Raw genomic sequence first — 21,032 nt, forward strand, 5'->3', positions numbered from 1 at the left:
GGCCTCAGTTTGCTCATCGGGAGGGACATGTGTGATCTGTATAGGGTCACTGCCAGCTGCCCCTCTGGGAGCAGATTTTGTTGCCTGAGCCTTTTTAAAGGATGGATGTTGGGGTGCAGCCCCGATGTAGGAGCCCCAGCCTGGCGTTAGGACGATCTGTTGTACGTCTCCCTCTTAGCCAAGGGGACCGGTCACGTGGTTGCGTCTGGCTGGCTTTCCTGCTGGGCGGCTGCCCTCTTGCAGGAGTTGGGGTGGGCTTCTGGCAAAAGCGCCCGTGGTTGCAAGGGACAGAGACCCCTGCTCACTTCGAAGGCTACAGGGAAGTGTCACCAGCAGTTCAAGGACGCAAAGCAAGAAATAGCCTCAGGAGCCAAGCCAACCCCTTTCCTTCTCTGCTCAGGGACTTCCCTCTTCTCTTGCTTGACTCGTGCTCAGGCTGCACGTCTGTGTGTGTGTCTCTCTCTCACTGTGTGACTCCTGGCCACCCCCCCTTCAGCCGATCCTATGGCTCCAAGTGGGGGACACAGGGAGGGACAGTAATAGACGGCAACAGTCAGTCAAAGGGGCACTGGAGTCGCCTTGCTGCTGCTTTTGTTATGATCTTATTTGTGACGACCATAACACAAATGGTCCCAACGTTCCACTCATCCCCACCCATCTTAAGAGTCAAAAATAAAACCCAGAACATTCCTGCGAACTCCTGGTCTCCCTCCAGCTGTCACCCCCTCTCTCTGCTTGTCCCCCTCCGGACCTCACTCCCCAGTTCCAGCCTCTTAGCCTCCTTCCTGATCTAAATGTTGGCCTGTCCAAGGGCCCGTTCGCCCCTCGGTCTGCGCTGCCCCTGAGACCTTCCAGTCCGTGTCAGTCTGTGTCCTCTGTGAGCCCGTGATGCCTCCGGTCTCCCCCCGAGCTCCACACCGGTGTGCCTACTGGCCATCTCCGCCAGGAACAGGGGGCGACCGCCACCTGCAGCATTTTCCTGGGGCGGCTGTAACAAATGACCACAATTCGGTGGCTGAAAACAACGCAGACTTACTCTCTCACTGTTCTGGAAACCAGCAGTCTGAAATCAAGGGATTGGCAGGCTTGGCTTCCCTCGGAGGCTCTGAGGGAGAATCCGTTCTGTGCCTCGCTCCCAGCTCGGGTAGGGTCACGAGCAGCCCTCGACGTTCCTCGGCTTGTGACCGCGTCACTGTCTCTGTCGCCGCATGGCCCTCGTCCCTGCGTGTTCCCGTGTCTCTGGCTTGGCCCTTCTTATAAGGACACCAGTCCCTGGGTTTGAGGCCACCTTAGATCCAGGATGACTTCTTCTTCACTAACCACATGCAGGAAGACCTTCCAAACAGAGTCCCATTCTGAGGTTCCGGGTGAATGTGAGATGTGGGGGGACGACGTTCAAGCCAGTAGAGCGTCCCAAACGTGCCGTGTGTTCCTGCCCCCCACGCCCTCCGATACCCAGCTCAGCAGTTGGGCCCACGGCTGATTCGTCTTGAATCTTCTCTTTCCCTCATCTCTCCGTCAAAAAGTCCTCTTGACCTTGACCTTGCTTCTGAAATTATCTTCTTCCCCGCGGCCACCTACCCGGGCCAGGCCACAGCACCTCGCCTCGGACAAGTGCACCAACCCCGACTTGGCACTTATGTCTCCTCCCGTGTTCTTCCATTGCCCATTCTCCACGCTGAAGCCAGACACCCTAGCTTGTTAAATTTTTTTTAATGTTCATTTATCTGTTTTGAGAGAGAGCATGAGCGGGGAGGGGCAGAGAGAGAGAGAGAGGGAGAGAGAGAGAACCCCAAGCAGCCTCCGTGCTGTCGGCACAGAGCCTGATGTGGGGCTCGAACTCACAGACCGTGAGATCATGACCTGAGCCGAAATCAAGAGTCTGACGCTCAACCAACTGAGCCGCCCAGGTGCCGCCACAGCCTTTCGATTTTTAACGGTGGGAAGGTTTGAACCTACATAAGTAGGTTCATTCGCCCGTCAGCGGGCTTCAGTGATTATCAACTCACAGCCAGTCTTACCCTAGCTCCCCCCACCCCCAGCCCTCTCTCGTGTTATTTTTAAAGCAGACCACAGACATCTGTCCGAATCTCTTGGAAAGGTAGACCAGACCCTGCCCCTTCCCTGCTCACCCGTCCGGATCCACAGCCCCAGATAAGCCGAGGCTCTTTCAGGGTGGCCCAGAGAAGACGCTTGGACCCAGGCCTTGTGCACCTGTGCTCCAGGCACCGAGCTGCTCTGACGCCCCCAGCTCTGCCTCTCAGCTTCTCCGTGTGCTGGTTCCTGCTTCTCCTTCAGGCCTCGCCTCTAATTGTATCTCAGAGAGGCCACCTCTGCCTCTCTGCTCTTCCCTCCGTCCCCTGTGCTCCCTGCCTGGTGCCTTGTCCCCGGGTCCGACCACAACCCGGAGCCTCGTCAGTAGTGCCTCATTGTTGGCGTCTTTCCCCGCGATGGGTGCCCTGCAGGGGCCGGAACCCTTTCTGTCTCGCTCACCCTTATGTCCCCGCTGCCAGAACAGGTCAGGAGTGCGGGCAAGTGCTTCTCCCAGGGTGGCGACCCCAGGCCACGGGCTGCGGACGTGTCTTATGGTTCTGGAACAGATCTTTGCCACCTTGCGTCAGGGAAATGTGCGTACCGCTCCCTGCTGCCTCCTGAGTGAGGACGTCGGGTAGCCGCCTTAGACGTGACCTTCTTGGGGTTTGGTGGTGGTGGTTTAATCATCCAGGGGTTTCATGTTATGATTTTGCTAGTTACTTTTCACTTGCATGGGAAGCGCACGGTAACACTAAGGGCCGGGCTTAGGAACTCAGAACCTCTTTGTTGATTTGTGCTGTGTGAGACCTCAGAGAAGGTCACGAGCGGTGATGTGTGCCTTTGACCTTCGGGAGCCCCCAGGGCAGGTGGGGAATCTGCTCCCCCCATTAAAGAGCATTTCCAGCCCTCAGTTACCCGAGGGGTACCCCAAGGCGGTGGCTCTGTGCCTCGCAAAGGTGCGGACACGGGGTCTGCGAGGGGAAGACGAGCTACAAGTACAGGGCGTAGGTAAGGCTTGGCTGAGCTCCCGGGTTTGAGTTGCGGCAGGAAGTGGGAGTCCCCGACTTCAGGACCCTCCTTCGATGGCCCGTGTTGCTGCTAGAAATCTGTGTCTCCCCTCCATGGGGTGAGGCCGGCTCAGGGGAAAAGACACCAGTCCTGACATCTGGGGCGTCTGAGTTCTGGGCCTGCCAGAGTTGTGTGATTCTGCACCCGAGGCTCTGACTCTGGAGTTGCCACTCCCTCCTGTGACACGGGGAGACAGCTGAGACGCCCCTTATGCGGGGGTTGGGTTCTAAAGTTAGCGCACCAGACAAAAGTCGCAGCCACCCCTGCACCGCCTCGCGCAGCTTGACCGTAGCTTTACGACCATCGACTCCAGGGGACCCGCGAGTGACAAGCAGGAACGTGGTGGCCTCGCTCCTCCCACCCTGCCCGGTGTCCCCAGAGCAGATGGAAGACCAGGTCCTTCACCCCACCTAAAATCTAGCCTCTAAGGCTATTTTCCGCCCTCCGGGGTCCGGTGGTTGCGTTTATCTTAAACAAGCATCTGAAGCAATTACACTGGACCCCCCTGTGCCTCCATGGAGACCCCAACCCGCAGACCAGGAGTCTAGAAGTTGGGAAAGTGGTTGATGGGGCTGGGTGGGGGGGTGTGGGGAGTCCTGTTGGGAGCACCAAGTAAAGCTGCCTTGAAATGTGGAGCTGCGGGCTCTTTCTTGCCCGTGGAGCCACCAGGCATGCGCCACCTAGCGTGGGTCCCAGGCAGAGTGGCGGTGCCCAGCCTCTGTGGGAGAGGAGGGTGGGCGCGAGGCCCCAGAGACACCATGGTCAGCCTGTAATTTTCTGGAAGAGACGGAGCATGGCTGCTCGTTAGCGCTGTGGCCTGCCGCCCTCTTTGAGAGAGAGAGAGAGTAGAGTACTTTTTCACTTGTTCCTTTAGGAAAACTGGCAGACATAAGATCACAGGCCCAAGGACGTTAACATCTCTCTAGCTCTGTATGAATGGCAAGCGTGTTTCTCAGATGGGTTTACACTGTCCCCGTCACCCTTGCCAGAGACGGGCATGTGTGTGGCCAAGTCCCGCCTCGTCGGAATGGCCACACAGATTGGCCTTAAACTGCTTCTCCTGGATGGGGGGAGGCTGAGGAGGACTCTCTGGCTTCTCCCCACGATGAACTTGGGTCTCCAGATTGCCCCGGGGGCCCTGGAGCCGGCACCCTTGGCCCCTGCCACCCTCGCAGATCTGTTAGAGGAAACCCAAATGCCAGGCTGGATGCCCTGAGAACGTCGGGCTTTGTTGGCCTGTGAAGCTAGGGCAAAAGCATTCTGGTGCTTTTGGGAGACCGGGCCTCCTCCGCGGGGCCCCCGGGGGTGGGCACTGACCCTCCGGGCTCTGGGCAGGGCAGCGGGAAGCAGGGCCTTGCAAGGGGGGTAGAGAGACTTTTTTAAAGCCTTCCCATTGGATTGGTTCTTATACTTTCAACTCAGGCCCCCGGGGCCAGGAGTCCTGGGTTCATTTGCTGACACATCCATCCTGAGGGCCTCCCGTGTGCAGGATCCTGTGCCTAAAATGAGCAGTAGCCCGATGGGGAGCGCGAGGAGGCTGGGGCCCCTCCCCAGAGCCGCCAGGGGAAGGACTGACCACCTGGGGAGCACGGCAGGAACCGCGGGGCCCTCTTGCCACCCTCTCCAGGGGCAGGGTGGCTGGGGCGGGGTTGCGGCAGCCCCTCCTCTGCCATTAAACCCACCCAGCCCGGTCCCCTCCCCAGACCTCCTCTGTCCCGGAGCCACCCTCTCTCCTTGACCCGCTCTCCTGTCTTGTTCACGGAAGATGACGCCGCCTCTCTCTCTCTCTCTCTCTCTCTCTTTTTCTCTCTCTTCCTCTGGCTTCCTCTGCCCTGTACTCCTCTCCCCTGGCCCGCCTCCCCACCCGCCCCGGGTGGACCAGACCCAGACGCAGCTGGAGCACGCGCGCATTGGGGAGCTGGAACAGAGGCTGCTACTGGAGAAGGCGCAGGCCGAGCGTCTGCTCCGGGAACTAGCCGACAACAGGGTAACGCCGCCCTCCGGCCCCATCACGCCTCCTTCGGCTTCTCTGTTTTATTATTTTCTCTGTCTTTGGCTGCTTTCCTCATTGTTTTGCCTTCTGAGCCCCTTCCAGGAGGGAAGTCGAGGCTTGGGAACCCTTCCACCCCATTGCCACGTGACGCCCGTTGGGGAGCAGGGGGTCTTGATTGTCCGGGACTTCGGGCCCCGGCTCAGGGTCCCACTGGTTGGGAATGTCCTGTGAGACCCCCGCCCCCCCACCCGCCCCATGCACTGCCACAGCAAGGCTTTGTCATGTTCAGAAATGGGGTGCCTCTCGGGAACGTCCTGCCCCTTATATGGGGCACCTCCCGTCTCCCTGGGCTGGGGAGGCTGAGGAAGGTGGGTGGTCAGGGGGCTGCAGACCGAAGTTTCTCTAGCCTAGGGGGGTATTTTTTTTCTTAATGTTTATTTATTTTTGAGCGAGAGAGGATCCAAAGCAGGCTCTTCACTGACAGCAGCGAGCCTGTTGCAGGGCTCGAACTCACGCACCTTGAGATCATGGCCTGAGCTGAAGCTTAACCGCTTAATCGACTGAGCCACCCAGGCGCCCCCTAGGGGATCTTAACTATGGTTGCAGGAGGGGCCAGCCAGAAGGACCTGGGGCTTTTGGGGAGTGGGGATGTCCATAGGGCGTGAGGTTCTGTGTCAGACCCAGGGTGGGGCTGGTGAGATACAGCAGACTAGGGAAATGTCTGCTGGAGCAAGGGGGAGGTCCTGCCAAGGCCCAGGTCCGGGTTCTGGGCCCAGCTGGCCCCTCGGTGCCCACCATACCTTTCCCGGGGCCGGGCCCCCTGTGCAGGTACCCACGTCCAAACAGCTGGCCAGCCCAGGCCAGCTGCGGTTCTGGCAGTGGAGCTAAACAGCCAGCTAGCAGTGATTAGTTCAAACCATCTGAGCAGGGAGAGCTGTGGGGCGAGCCACGGTCGGTTTCTGCAGGCCCGCCTCGGCACGCGAGTGTGTGCGTGTGTCGGGGGGAGTCTGGAGACACACACGGGTCCCTTTGCACACCCTGGCCGTTGCTGGGTGACCGTACGTGCTCGTGTGGTACACACACATATGTGCATGGAGGCTCTACCTGCAGAAACCGACCCAGTCACAGTTGACAGGCTGGAGCCCCCCACACTGAGGCGCCTTGATCTAGGGTTCAGCCTGATTATAAAAACAAAAGCAGGTTTATTGAACTACAGGTCACCTTCAGAAACAGTTTTAAGTTAGCGAAAGACTTAAAACGTGTCGATGAATGTACTGTTTCCAAATCCGTGACCACTGTCGTGATCCATATGGGTTCTTGGAAGATGGAGCCTCTGATCTCAGTTTTCCATCAGGAGGTGGGTCTGAGAGCATTAACTTTGTACCGCCTCAATTAAACCAGACCCTTCTCTGGCCAGCCCCTCTGCGAATCGACCCATCCGGCTGCCAGATAATGCAAAATTCCCTCCTAAAGAAAGCCAGAACCTCCAACAAGTGGTTTCTTTTAACCACTGATGTGTCCCAAGCCACCAAGGGCAGCGGGGACCGTCCCGTCCCGGAATCACAGGGCCGCAAGCCCAGGGAGTCCTTCCGGAGGCTGGGACGCCCAGGCGGGGTGGGCGCCCTTCCCCTCCGCGAACCTCCCCCGCGGGGCCGGGGTCCGCCCTTGCTCCGGCCACGGCCCCTCGCCCTCCCGCCGGCCCGCTGACCTCGGTCTCCCTCTCTCCCCGGTAGCTGACCACGGTGGCCGAGAAGTCACGCGTGCTGCAGCTGGAAGAGGAGCTGAGCCTTCGGCGCGGCGAGATCAAGGAGCTCCAGCAATGTCTGCTGCACTCGGGCCCGCCACCCGCCGACCACCCCGAGGCCGCCGAGACCCTGCGGCTGCGCGAGCGGCTGCTGTCGGCCAGCAAGGAGCACCAGAGGGAGAGCGGCGTGCTGCGGGACAAATACGAGAAGGCCCTGCGGGCCTACCAGGCGGAGGTGGAGAAGCTGCGGGCGGCCAACGAGAGGTACGCGCAGGAGGTGGTGGACCTCAAGGCCAAGGTGCAGCAGGCCACCAGCGAGAACATGGGGCTCATGGACAACTGGAAGTCCAAGCTGGACTCGCTGGCCTCGGACCACCAGAAGTCCCTGGAGGACCTCAAGGCCACCCTGAACTCGGGCCCGGGGGCCCAGCAGAAGGAGATTGGGGAGCTGAAGGCCGTGATGGAGGGCATCAAGATGGAGCACCAGCTGGAGCTGGGCAACCTGCGAGCCAAGCACGACATCGAGACCGCCGTGCACGTCAAGGAGAAGGAGGGGCTGCGGCAGAAGCTGCAGGAGGCCCAGGAGGAGCTGGCGGGGCTGCGGCAGCACTGGCAGGCCCAGCTGGAGGTGCAGGCCAGCCAGCACCGGCTGGAGCTGCAGGAGGCCCAGGACCAGCGCCGCGACGCCGAGCTGCGGGTGCACGAGCTGGAGAAGCTGGACGCGGAGTACCGGGGCCAGGCGCAGGCCATCGAGTTCCTCAAGGAGCAGATCTCCCTGGCCGAGAAGAAGATGCTGGACCACGAGCTGCTCCAGCGGTCGGAAGCCCAGAGCAAGCAGGAGGCCGAGAGGCTGCGGGAGAGGCTTCTGGTTGCCGAGAACAGACTGCAGGCCGTGGAGTCCTTGCGCTCATCCCAGCACGGCAACGTAGGCGGCCGCCTCTGCTGCCGGGCGGGAGGGGTGGGGCGGGGGGAGCCCCCACAGTCACGGGGGCCCCGGTGTCGGCCGGCCCCCTCTTCCCAGCCGGGCCCGGCGAGAACGGAGGGCGCCTCTCGTGCCTCCATCAGTAGTGCAGGGTGACCGTGGGGACCCGAGGTGGTCTGAGCTGACCTGGCTGGGTCCCCGCAGCCCAGGCCTGCAGAGATGCGTACCCCAGCACGGAGCACAGGCTTCCTCCCGATCCCCGGGTCTCTGCGTCTCCCACACGTGTCCTACCGCGCAGGCTCCCGGCCCTCCCCCGGGTGCCGGCAGCCAGGAGCTCCGTGGGGCTCGAGCTCTGCCTGTCCCCAGGGGGGGTGTCCCGTCTCCCACCCTAATGCCGACCCAGGTGACCTGAGCTGCGGGTGGCTCCCTCTCGCCAGTCCTAATGAGCCCGAGCAGCCGTCCAGCGGCCACAGTGTGGGGGCCTCCAGAGTGGGCGCTGGGAGGTGGAGGGGGGTCAGGACCGACGTTGCCTTTTCTCACCTTAACTCTTGCTAGGTCAGCGTTCGCTCTGTTTCACAGATGAGCAAACCAAGGCTGAGACAGAGAAACTTTCCCAGGGTTTCCCGCCCACCAGAGGCCGAGGTCAAGTCCAGCCCCACAGCTGGAGGCCAACAAAGGGTGCCCAGGATGACAAAAGTCAAACCCTACCCGAAGGACAGCTGGCAGCATGGTCATTGCCTTCATACGGGCCCTGGGGCTTCGCGAGCTTCTGATTCCCCTTGTGCCTTTGAACTAGAAGTTAGCGTTCCAGCAATAAGGAAGTGTTGGGGAGTTTCAAGGAACAGGATACCTTTTTCGCAAAAGGAGTCCTGCCTGCATGATGCCTTGTCCTCCCAGGGTGGCAGCCTTTTCTGCCCCCTTTCTCCCAGGGAGGGACTGTTTTAGTAAGTGCTGTCCCAGGATCCTGGGCAGAGAGAAAAGGAACAGTCTCTGAGCAGCTTGTGTGCAAATGGCCTCACTGCCTTCTCAGAGCAGGGGTAGGCAGGCCTGGGACCCCAGCAACTGGACTCCTGTAGCAGAGGAGGTTTCAGACTGCTGTGGTTCCAGAGGACAGCCCCCTTCCCCTCGGTCACAGACCTTAGGCCGAGGAGTGGGCGGTGATCTCAGCAAGGCCCTTCTCTTCATTTCCACACACCTGGGGCCTTGGCCGGGACCCACATGACTCCCAGATGCAGGGGTTTCAGTGCAGAGACAATGGGCTGAGACTTAAAAAGGGGCTTGGGGACGTATGAGCAGAAGTATGAGCGGCAGGTTGAGGGAGGTGACTGCCTGCTCAGCTCTGGGCCCGTCTGATCCACAGTGTTAGACTGGCAGACAGCATGCTCAGAGGAGAGCCTGCTTGGGCAGGAAGCTGAAAACTTTTTTCCAAGAAGCCGTGGGGAGCCTGTTAATGTTTGCCATTCAGATTTTTTTTTTTTCTTAATTGATCTTTTCTTCTTTGGTTTCTGGGTTTATTATTAAAAAGTAGCATTTATTAAAGTTCCTCGGGAGCTGGCCCCGGGGCGTGCTCTACGTTCGTTCGCAGCCCTCGGGCAGCCGATGCTTCTTTTACGGGTAGAAACCAGGGCTGGGGTTTTGCCTCTGGAAGATGATGGAAACAGACTTCCAGGACTAATCTCTGTGGGCGTCCCCGGGAAGGAGACATGTGTTTAATATAATAGACGTTTTCAACAAAGGAAGGAGTGGGAGGTGTTCACACGGAAGCTGCACAAACAGCCTTCAGGGGCGCTGGAGGCAGGTGGGGGTCCCCTCTTGTCAGGGAGGCAGGACCGAGAACATCTCTGCTCCTTGCCACCGTACCAAGTCCCTGAGAGCCACCCTGTGTAGGGTGAGGTGGGCTGGCTGGGGCAGGGGCAGGGGCAGGGGCCAAGAATCCCTCTTACCAGAGCCTTCTTTCAGATGATCGAGTCCAACGACATTTCGGGGGAGAAGGTCAGGATGAAGGAGACTGTGGAGGGTGAGTGGCTGCTGGGCTGGGTGGGACCCTGCATCTGCCCACCCTCTGCTCACCGCCTCCCCCCACCCCTGTCCCCCCTCCGCATTGCCGGAGTTCCCTCCCTAAAGGCACCGCGTTGGCCAACCTCAGTTTACTTTCCAGACACGTTTATGCACATCCAAACCCGTAAGTGCCGGATGGTACCACGCCTCCCTGCTGTCCAGCCCCCCTTTCTCCTTTCCATTTAATGATGCCGCATCTTGGAGGCCGTTCTTATCCACGGTTTCCAGTCTTTGTCTATTGTCAACACCGCTTCAGTGAATTCCCTTCCCCTCTTTGGGGTCTCCAACGGTTTTAACTCCCGAACGCTGTGGTTCAAAGTGTGTTTCCCCACGAGCCTCACCGCCAACAAACTGCATCAGACTTTGTGACCTTTGCCAGTCCGAGTGGTTCTCCCGTGAGATAACGTCACCTTGCCTCTCTCTTACTGTGAGCGAAGCTTCCTTTCCAGTTCCTCTTGGCGTCTTTTGCCCGTGTTGTTCCTCGCGGGTTGTTCATCTTTCTGCTGATTTTTACAAACTATGTACGACATTGCAAACATTCCTTCCCCATTTGTGGTTTGTCTTTGGACTTTTCTCAGGGTCGTACGTGCCGTGCGGATTTGTTTCAAATCAGTCTTTTCTGGGGCACCTGGGTGGCTCAGTCAGTTAAGCTGCTGACTCTTGATTTCGGTCCAGGTCACGATCCCAGGGTCGTGAGATTGAGCCCTACATCAGGCTCTGTGCTGGGTGTGCAGCCTGCTTAAGATTCTCTCCCTTTCCCTCTGCCTCTCCCCTGCTCACGTGTGCACATGGGCTCTCTCTCTCTCTCTCTCTCTCTCTCTGTCTCTCAAAAAATAAAATAAAAATAAACAGGGGCACATGGGTGGCTCAGCCGGTTAAGTGTCTGACTTTGGCTCAGGTCATGCTCTTGTGGTTCGTGAGTTCATGCCCTGCTTTGGGCTCTGTGCTGACAGCTCAGAGCCTGAAGCCTGCTTCAAAATCTTTGTCTCTCTCTCTCTCTCAAAATAAATAAAAACTCATTTCAAGCTCTCCACTGATTCGAATTACTAATCTTACCACCTTCAAATTCCTTTATATAACTGACTTTATTTCTGGACCTTCTATCCCATTAGTCACCTGTCTGTTCGTGGGCCAGTTCTATAACGTTTTAATTATTGAAGCTTTATATCATCATGACTGCAAGCCTAGCCTTTCCCGCTCTGCTTTTTCAAAATTTTTTGCCTGTTCTTTTTTTTTTTTTTTTTTTTAAGCTGATGCAACATTAACATAGAATTAACTGTTTTAAAGTGAGCAATTCAGTGGGCATTCGGTACCTTCACGGTCTTGTGTGACCACGACCTCTGTCTAGTTCCAAATCATTCTCATCTCTGCAGAAGGAAATCCCATACCCGTTATCAGTCACTCCCCAGCCTCGGACCACCACTAGTCTGCTTTCTGTCTGGATTTGCCCATTCTGGATATCGACATAAATGGCATCCCGAGACACCTGGGTGGCTCCGTCAGTTAAGCATCCGACTTCGGCTCAGGTCATGACTCACAGTCTGTGAGATTGAGCCCCGCGTCGGGCTCTGTGCTGACAGCTCAGAGCCTGGAGTCTGCTTCGGATTCTGTGTCTTCCTCTCTCTCTGCTTCTCCCCTGCTCACACTCTGTCTCTCTCTCAAAGTAATAAATAAACATTTAAAAAAATTTAGAAGGCATCCTACAACATGTGGCTTTTTATGTCTGGCTACTTAGCATACTGTATTCCAGGTTCATTCCTGCTTACGGCTGAGTAATATGCTGTCATACGCTACACTTTTTATCCATCTGCCTGTTGGTGGATGTTTGGTCTGTCTCTACCCTTTGGCTATCGTGAGTCGCGTTGCTGTAAGCACACATGTGCAGGTGCTTTGCAAGCGCCTGTTTCCAGTTCTTTGGGGGGTGTGCACCTTCGAGTTGCTAGGTCATATGGCATCTCTGTGTTTAACTCCTTGAAGAAGTGTTTGCCAGACTCTCTCGGCTAGTCTTGCTTATTGTCCAGGTGACTCTAGAATCAGCTAATCTGGGGGCCCCTGGGGTGGCTCAGTCAGACATCCCACTCTTGATTTCAGCTCAGGTCATGATCTCACGGTTCGTGACGTAAAGCCCCGTGTCAGGCTCTGTGCTGACAGCCCGGAGCCTGCTTGGGATTTGGGATTCTCTGTCTCCCTCTCTCTCTCTGCCCCCCCCACTCGTGCGTGTGAGTGCCCGTGCCCTCTCTCTCTCTCTCTCTCTCTCTCAAAATAAATAAATAAGCTTTAAAACAAAAATAGAGGGGTGCCTGAGTGGCTCAGTCGGTTGGGCGTCCGACTTCAGCTCAGGTCACGATCTCGCGGTCCGTGAGTTCGAGCCCCGCGTCGGGCTCTGGGCTGATGGCTCAGAGCCTGGAGCCTGCTTCCGATTCTGTGTCTCCCTCTGTCTCTGCCCCTCCCCCGTTCATGCTCTGTGTCTCTCTGTCCCAAAAATAAATAAACATTAAAAAAAATTAAAAAAACAAAACCAAAAATAGAATCAGCTGATTTAGTTCCATAAGAACTAAAATCGTATTGGTATTTATATTGTCATTACATTACATTTATAAAGTAGCGTACAGAAATGTAATGTTTCTTGCGCTTTCCATAGATTATCTTTTTTAGCACTGCTCTGAGGCTATCCAGTATTCGAACTCCCACGACTGGGTGACACGGGTACCAGGGCCCCAATTTCTCACTCGAGGAAACTGAGACTCTGAGAGTTAAGTGGCCCGAGACCACACAGTGTAGGAGTCTCTTACCCAGAGCGGGTTACCCGGAGAGAGGGCTGGTGTGGGGGAGCGTTTGGACCCTGGAGGCCAGCTGTGGCCTCGTTTTAGGGTTCTTGCGGGAAGGCAACCCCCTCCGCCCCTGCACCTGGAACACTGCAGACAGACCCCTTGTCTCTCCCTCCTCCCCTAGGCCTGCAGGACAAGCTGAACAAAAGGGACAAAGAGGTAGTAGCCTTGATGTCCCAAACCGAGATGCTCAGGGCCCAAGTAAGTGGTAAGTCTCCTTCCTGCAGGGCAGGTGTGGGGGGGCTTTCACGGGGGGGGGGGGGGCTCAGCCGGTCGGGCGTGGAGTGGGTTGGCTCCTGGGTCAGGGCGCCCTCTCCCGTTCTGCCCTGAGAGGGCACCATGGGCCAGTCCACCCGCACTGGGTTTGCACCTGAGCCGTGGTGAGAGGGCCGGTGTGGCCCCCACAGTGTCCATGAGACAATGAAGGACCCCGGCCGGCCTCTTCCCCCGGAGCCGGTTCTCCGTGTTCTCTCAGTGAACTCCACCAGGTTGCTCTCTGGTCTTGAGGACCATTTCACGGGTGACAAAGATAGAGTGGCTGCTGCCCCCGGTGCCTTTCTAGCTGAAGTACCAGGATTTCAGATTCCGGGGGAAGGATGCCGGCCGCGGCAGGGGACGAGACACAGAGGACACGAGGACAGAGGGGGAGCCCGGGGAGAGGCAGGGGTCTGGAATTGGTGACTTCGTGAACCGGCCCGGCTTCTCCCACCAGAACGCCAGTGGTGGTGTCCATGAGACGGCCCCCCTCCTGGGGAATGGTTCCCACCCCCACTTCTGTCCAGTTCCCACCACGTTCACGTGGCCTCATTGGTCCCGGCCAAGGTCAGCTGACCTCAGACCCCTCCAAGGAAGGCTGAGGTGAAGATTTTGCTTTCCCTCGTCCAGGACACGGTCGTAAGCGCCCGGGTCCTGTCTCGGGCAGGGCGGACCGCTCCCCCGACCCCGAAGGGCCTGCGCTGCTGTGCTTGGGGCCCGTGGCCTGCTTTGTGCAGCTACCCTCTCGGCCCCTTGCTGCCCGGCTCTGCAGGACGAGAGAGACCCGCTCAGTGGAGTGTGTGCAGTCGTTGTGGTCCCCCCGAGAAACCCGGCTCCCTGCCCGGGGCCTTCGCCGCCCCCCCTTCCCCCCCCCGGGTGGGACAGATTCCCATGGCGATCCTGCCCCTCTCTCTGCTTTCCCTGCCGGCCGACCTCAGCACTGGAGGCGAAGTGCAAGGCGGGAGAGAAGAAGGCGGAAACCCTCCAGAAGGAGAAGCGGCGCCTGGAGGCTGAGCTGGAAGCCGTGTCCCAGAAGACCCACGACGCCTCGGGCCAGCTGGTCCTCATCAGCCAGGAGCTGCTCAGGAAGGAGCGGTGAGTTAGCCGTGGGCGCCGCGGTCCCGTCGGGCCCCGACCCTGGCGCCGCTCCACCTGCCTGAGAGGCAGGGCAGGGGCGGGGCGGGAGGGACAGGTGGCTGGCAACGGCCAGCGCCCGCCGCAGTCCCCCGCTGAGCTCAGACGCAGCCTCGGAATCCTTCTCGACACGGATCTCCAGGCAGAGCTTGTAGGCAAGACGAGTGGTTCCCACACTTCTTGGTCCCCGCATGCCCTTCAGCACTTCAAGGTGATGAGGATTCCCCCACAGCTTTTGCTTATTGCTTCTGTCTTTGCCACGTTATCAATGAAAGCAGAAATTTTAAAATATTTCTTAATCCATTTAAAAATTATAACGAGCTGGGGTGCCTGGGGAGATGAAGCGCCCGACTCTTGGTTTCGGCGCAGGTCGTGATCTCACGGTCTGTGAGTTCGAGCCCTGCATCGGGCTCTGTGCTGGCAGCATAGAGCCTGCTTGGGATTCTCTCTCTCCCCCCCCCGCCCTCTGTCCCTCCCCCGCTTGTGCTGTCACTGTCTCTCTTAAAATAAATAAACTTTGGGGCGCCTGGGTGGCGCAGTCGGTTAAGCGTCCAACTTCAGCCAGGTCACGATCTTGCGGTCCGTGAGTTCAAGCCCCGCGTCAGGCTCTGGGCTGATGGCTCAGAGCCTGGAGCCTGTTTCCGATTCTGTGTCTCCCTCTCTCTCTGCCCCTCCCCCGTTCATGCTCTGTCTCTCTCTGTCCCAAAAATAAATAAAACGTTGAAAAAAAAAAAATAATAAATAAATAAATAAATAAATAAACTTTAAAAAATTGTAGCAAGCAGGGGAACCTGGGTGGTTCACTCGATTAAGCGGCAGACCGGCTCAGGTCATGATCTCACAGTTTGTGAGTTCAGGCCCCATGTTGGGCTCTGTGCTGACAGCTCGGAGCCTGGAGCCTGCTTAGATTTCTATGTCTCCCTCTCTCTTTGCCCTTCTCCCAACCCTAGTCTCTCTCTCTCGAAAATAAAGATTAAAAAAAATTTTTTTTAAATAATAATTTTTTTTTAAATCTTAAAAAGTAAAAAAAGAATGTCTTACCACATGAGCTCCCTTGGGTGAATGTTTTATTTGTTTTGTTTTATTATTTTTTTTAATGTTTTATTTATTTCTGAGAGAGAGACACAGCATGAGCAGGGGAAGGGCAGAGAGGCAGGGAGACACGGAATCTGAAGCAGGCTCCAGGCTCTGAGCTGTCAGCACAGAGCCCGATGCGGGGCTCGAACTCACAGATGGTGAGATCATGACCTGAGCTGATGTCGGACGCTTAACCAACTGAGCCACCCAGGTGCCCCTTGTTTTATTTTTTAATTAAACCTTCTGTTCTCTCTTTATCTTTTTTTTTAAGCTTATATATCTATTTTCAGAGAGAGAGAGAGAGTGCACGTGTGCATGTGAGCAGGAAAGGGGCAGAGAGAGAGGGAGAGCACAGAGCTGGACATGGGGCTCGATCCCACAAACCATGAGATCATGACCTGAGTCGAAATCGAGGGTCAGATGCTTGACCTACTGAGCCCCCCAGGGGCCCCTGTTCTCTCTTTTTTTTTTTTTAACTTGAAAAACATTCCGAAAGAGACCCAGTTCTCTTGACCATCCCATCCCCAAATCTGGCCCCTCTTGGTTTCATGCCTCATGTTTCCACAGCGGCCCCTCGTGGCACAGGTGCTGTGTCCCTGTCAGGGTGGCCTGTCTGTGGGCACCCGGCGAATCTCCACAATGTGGGAACAGAGGGCCAGGGCTGACTAGCTCTTCTGTGCCCCTCACTGGCCCCTGCCAGGAGCCTGAATGAACTTCGAGTGTTGCTGCTGGAGGCCAATCGCCATTCGCCAGGGCCCGAGAGGGACCTGAGCCGCGAGGTGCACAAGGCTGAGTGGCGGATCAAGGAGCAGAAACTCAAGGATGACATCCGGGGCCTGCGAGAAAAGCTGACTGGGCTGGTATGTGGGCCAGGGGGTGGCCTGGGGATGGGGGGATGGCAGGGTGGGCTGAGGCTGCCCCAGCCGTGGCGACTGGCAGCCTCCTAGAGCCAAGTCACAGGGAGGGTTCAGAAGGCCCTAGAATCACGGGTCAGCGATGTAGCCGGTGGAGGGGCCACGGGCGACCCGTTTGCAGACGTTGTAGCCGGCCATGTGGTCGTCTGGGGGATTCAGGGCAAAGGAAGACTTCCAAAGAACTTGAGCTTGTCCAGAGCTAGGACGGACTGCTTCAGGGTGAGCGCCCCATGCAGGGGAGGAATCAAGCCAGAAAGCAACTCCTTGCTCAGGGTTTGGCAGTGGGGACTCACGCATCAGTCAAAGGAGGGAGATGGGTATATCAAAGCACCTTCTGACCCTGGGGTTCTGGGAGCTGAGACCCCTCCATCAGGAGCAGGAGCCTGACTGGGCTGAGTCCCCGCGGTGGGGCTGGAGTAAGCGGGCTGTGCGTTGAGGACAAGCCTGTGGCCAGTTACCGCGCCTAGTCAGTTGCAAGAGAAGGACAGGACCCTGTCTGGGAAGACAGGCTGCTGTCCTAGGAAGTTGCTCCGAAGCCCCTCCCTGCCCTCCCGCTCAGCCGCCGGGGTTTGGCCATTGGAGGAGACAGAAGAAGGGAGCCTTGAGGGCCGGGGGGAGGAACAGGACCCACCCACAGCTGTGGGGGCCCGTAGGGTCAAGGGCTAAGGGGTGTCACACACCCCTCCAATCCTGGCGGGTCTAGCCGGCAGGCAGGATTCCAGGGCCCTTGCGGTCCTTGTGGCTCTGTGAGTCTGGACCTAACTCAGGAGAAGACAAGGCCCTGGGGCTGGCGGAGACTTCAGAGTTTTGATTCTGAGACTTCCCTGAGCCTCGTGGAGTGGGGGCAGTGGCATTCTGGCTCCTCTCCGTGGGGAACGGGCTGGTCAAGTTTACATGGATGTGGGAAGTTCCCCTTTACCTGGGGCGGCCTCTCCTGTGTCTCTCTGAGCTGTCTCTCCCCCCCCCCCCCTTGCCACGGGAAAACTGGGAAAGGGCTTGGTGGTTAGAAAACCCCCAAAGTGAGGGAGTTTTAGGTGGACGATCAGAGTGGAGCGGAAGGATCTGGAAGCATGCGGCCCAGGGGCAGTTTATGTGGGAGCAGGGAGGCTGGCGGGTGTATCTCCAGGCACCCTGGTGGGCAGGGGTCAGTCGTGGAAGACTTGGGAGCTGAACGTCACAAATGTCCTGTTGGGGAGGGGAGGAGGGTAAGAGGTGATGAAGCCGTGGGTCTAGGGGTGAAGGGAAGGGACCCACCTAAAGACAGTGGGGGAGGGGGAAGGGGGGAGTGGGGGCCACAAGAAGGAAAGAAGGGAGGGCGTCCTGCATTTCAGGACCTGGAGAATCTGAAGCATCTGACAGCCCGGGAATTCAGGGCGGGGGACAAAGAGGATACTTCAGTGGGGACCCTCGAGCAGGGGAGGAAGGCCTGGCCCAGAGAGCAGGGGGCGCCAGGAGAGTTTCCTGCCTGGAGGAGAGACCGCCCTCCCCCCAGCACACATGTGCACAGGTATGTGCACGCGCACACACACACACGATCGCGTGCGTACTCCCCCTCCCTTCCCGGCTGCTTCCAGGACAAAGAGAAGTCCCTGTCGGACCAGAGGCGCTACTCGCTCATTGACCCGTCCTCGGCGCCTGAGCTCGTGCGGCTGCAGCACCAGCTGATGAGCACAGAAGATGTGCTGCGGGACGCGCTGGACCAGGCTCAGCAGGTGGAGAAGCTCGTGGAGGCCATGAGGAGCCCCGACAAGTCCCAGGTGAGCCGTGGGCCAAGGCGGCTGACCCGGCGGCCAGCCACGGGGCACCGCCCTCGGGAAGCGTGGCCCTGTCCTCCGGGAGTCCCGGCCCAAGGGGTACGTGGCTTGATCTTGAGGAGGAGCTCAGACTAAGCTGGGGATGCAGCCTTGGTCCCCCGGGGTCCTGGGACCCGCATTCTGAAGAGCCTCCGATGACCCCAAGGGGAAGACCTCGCCACCTAGGGGCCAAACCAGGAACTGCTGCCTGGTGAACCTCTCAGCATCTGCGCCTGACTCTCCCTCAACAGGCCGTCCCCAATTCCGGATCTGCAAACGGCATCCACCAGCAAGACAAGGCCCACAAACAAGAGGTAAGGGGCCGACTCCTCTGGACAAAAAAACCCCGAAAAGCACCAAAATCACGACAGTGCATTTGCGCCAGGGGCCTCACCGTCGGGTCGCTCACGACCTGGGGCCAGTGCAGTTAAAGTTGGCTCGGCTGTCATCTGTTCTTTTAACCTCGTGTCTCTTTTTTTAAGGACTTTCATAATAAAAGTTAAAACATGTCTATTAGGAAACGTTTGGTGGGGGGAAAGACCCAAAATAGATAAAGAAGATAGTCCTCCTGCCCAGAGGTGACCAAGGTTGACATTTTGAAATGATATCCTTCTTGAACTTTGCTGTGTGTGTGCGTGTGTGTGTGTGTGTGTGTGTGTGTATACCCAGTCGGTCCTCATTATTCACAGATTCCTTACTTGCAAACCTACCTCCTCGATAAAATTTGTGACCCCAGAAATCAATACTCACAGCACTTGTGTGGTCATTCACGGACACATGCAGAGGGGAGAAAAATTCGAGTCACCTGACATGCACATTCCCAGCTGAGGTCCAACAGACGACCCTCTGCCACCCTGTTCCTGCTCTCAAAAGTCAACAAGTGTCCTTTCCACGGTCTATTTTGTGCCACGTTGGCCACATTTTTGTGTACACGGGTACTCGGTGCTCTTTGTGAGACCCATCTGCTCTCACCCCTTCCCCTAAACTGCTCCCACCCTACCTCCTGTCTCACTACACCCCAGACACCGCAGAGTGGCTTTTCCTGCCCCGGGGCCTTTGCATGTGCTGTCCCCGCTCCCTGGCACAAGTGGGCTCTCAAACAGCCCACCCCACTCCCTTCACTATCTGAGACACGCTTGCTGATCAAGGCCTTGCTCCCCCCAGGAGAAGCACTGACCCTGAGGGACACCGTGGAGCAGCCGAGTCCACAGCAGAGCCCCTCCGGCCTGCCCCGGCGGCGCCCCCTCCAGGCAGGGGCCAGGACTGTCACTTTGGAGACAAGAACAGTGTTTGTAACGATAACGTGCCCACTGCCGCGGACAATCCCCCACCCCGACCCCCCTGCCGGACCGGGAGGCTCCCTCAAGCACCACCTTCCACAGCGAGCGGTACAGTCCTGGCCTGGACCCCGGGACCTTCAGCCTGGACACCCTGGACGCCCCGGCAGTTTCTGGAGTTTGGGGAGGCTGAGGTGATCCGGCCAGGCCCCTCTCGAGCTGCCCTGAGGACCATCTTGGCACCCCAGGTGTGTCCCTGCCCTCCCTTTCTTCTCCTTCTTCTCCCGGGTTCCCCTGAGACCCCAGAGAGCCATCGTCCTGGGAAAGGGTCAGAGGGGGCCCAGCTAGGCACCAAGGAAGGCAGGCCAGGCCTCAGGAGCCAGGTGGGGACCCCCTTTTCTGCAGCCACTTCCGGGCCTAAGCAGTCCCCGGGCTTCTTGCCCCCACAGGCTGAGCCGCCTTCAAACAGTGGTCCGAGACCCGTCGGCCTGTCTGCCCAGTGAGGCCCGGGTTCAAGGTGTTGGGGGCAAGGTCCTTCTCCCCCCAGCCCCCAACACCATCTCACATACACAGCTCCAAGCTGCTGGCCAGAGGGTAGCCACCAGGGCCAGGAGCCACAGTATTAGGAAAGTTCAGAAGCCCCTCTCCCCATCCCCCACCACGCACCTGGCTTGGAGCGGGGGGGGGGGGGGGGCAGGGTGGCCGCAGGGCGTTTGGACTGGTCTGGAACGTGTCTCCTGGGTTGACCAGACGCTCCGAATCTGGGCCTGTGCCCTGCGGACACGCCCACGCAGGCTGCGCCACGTGCACCCCCTGACCCTTGGCACACGCACGGAGGGAGCAGGCGCGCACACGCGGTCGTGGGGGGTGGGCATTTGCAGTCAGCCGCGCTCAGGACGCACACGCTGGGGTGCACAGGACACACGCTCTTGGGACCGAGCGCCAGGTCTGGCAGGCCCGCGCCCACGTACATTGCAAACGTTGCTGCCACCTGGCTGCGTGCCCACACGCCCAGGCATACGTAGGTGGGTGAGCGTTCAGGGATGCGTGTGCCACACACGTGCATCAGAATGCACACGTACCAACAGCCCCCTTTCTTACCAGGCACCTGTCCAGAGCTTTGTAAGCCCGTCTCCTATAGCCAAGGAAAGAGCCCAAGGGATGTTGATGACGAGAAAAATCTAGCCGCCTCTCTCCTCTGCCCCCCGAGTCCAGCTGAGTTCCTCCAGACCTGTGTGTAGCGGGAAAAGCCAGTTCAGAAAAGCCTCTAGAGCTGGAGGGCCCGCAGGGTACTGCTTTGGGCCTGCCTCCACCTCCCACAGCTCAGGGAGGGTTTTTGTTCGGGGCCCTCCCCTGCCAGAGGTTCGCAGGAGAAACCTGATGGCCCATCGTGGTGTTCCCGAAATGCACCAGGATGGGAACGCAGACTGTGCCCTGGGAACGACCTTGGTGGCCTTCGGGTGCTCCCAGGCACAGATGCGTGTGGCTCCCATCCTTGCCCAAACTCAGCCCATCCTGGGGCTGGGGGCAGCCAGTTCGTCCCATCAGCCCCCCACCTCCCCACTGGCTTCTGGTAGCTCTCGCATGCGGTTTTATTAACAACAGTCTAGAAGCGATGCTTTAGTGGCCTAACCCAGAGTCAAATACTACTCTTTCCAGCAAAATCTGGCAGCTCGCCCCTCCTACGGGAGGCACTGATTAGTCTACTAACAGCCAAAGGCCCACACCAGGAGGGGTTGAGCCCCCAAGGCGGCTGGCAGGTGGCAAAGAAGCCACTTGGCTGCGAGCGTCTCCGCCTGTCCGGTGTGGGCTCAGCCGTGCCCCGTCCCCAAGCCCTCCCGCACCCTTGCCCTCCCCAAAGTGGAAGTGTTGAAGTGTGGCGAGTCTGTGCTCGAGACAATAAAGCTTGTGACTGAGGTCTGGGGCCTTCGTCGT

General features: G+C 58.3%; 1 protein-coding gene across 3 annotated transcripts in view; it reads left to right on the forward strand.

Moving 5' to 3' along the window:
- The window catches only part of CLIP2 (CAP-Gly domain containing linker protein 2), a 74,501-nt gene extending 54,273 nt beyond the window's left edge, over nucleotides 1–20,228 (forward strand). For 2 of the 3 annotated variants that reach the window (XM_043561349.1, XM_043561350.1), the window contains 9 exons: nucleotides 4,985–5,089; nucleotides 6,829–7,764; nucleotides 9,721–9,778; nucleotides 12,772–12,855; nucleotides 13,841–13,997; nucleotides 15,814–15,973; nucleotides 17,602–17,784; nucleotides 18,072–18,134; nucleotides 18,985–20,228. In XM_043561349.1, coding sequence (XP_043417284.1) covers nucleotides 4,985–5,089; nucleotides 6,829–7,764; nucleotides 9,721–9,778; nucleotides 12,772–12,855; nucleotides 13,841–13,997; nucleotides 15,814–15,973; nucleotides 17,602–17,784; nucleotides 18,072–18,134; nucleotides 18,985–18,996 — 1,758 coding nt within the window. In that variant the 3' untranslated portion in view covers nucleotides 18,997–20,228. The remainder of the gene's footprint in view (nucleotides 1–4,984; nucleotides 5,090–6,828; nucleotides 7,765–9,720; nucleotides 9,779–12,771; nucleotides 12,856–13,840; nucleotides 13,998–15,813; nucleotides 15,974–17,601; nucleotides 17,785–18,071; nucleotides 18,135–18,984) is intronic. The other variant, XM_043561351.1, reaches the window with a different exon arrangement.
- Nucleotides 20,229–21,032: the final 804 nt, after the last annotated feature.

Source organism: Prionailurus bengalensis, chromosome E3 (assembly GCF_016509475.1).
Source record: "Prionailurus bengalensis isolate Pbe53 chromosome E3, Fcat_Pben_1.1_paternal_pri, whole genome shotgun sequence".
Classification (NCBI taxonomy): Eukaryota; Metazoa; Chordata; class Mammalia; order Carnivora; family Felidae; genus Prionailurus; species Prionailurus bengalensis.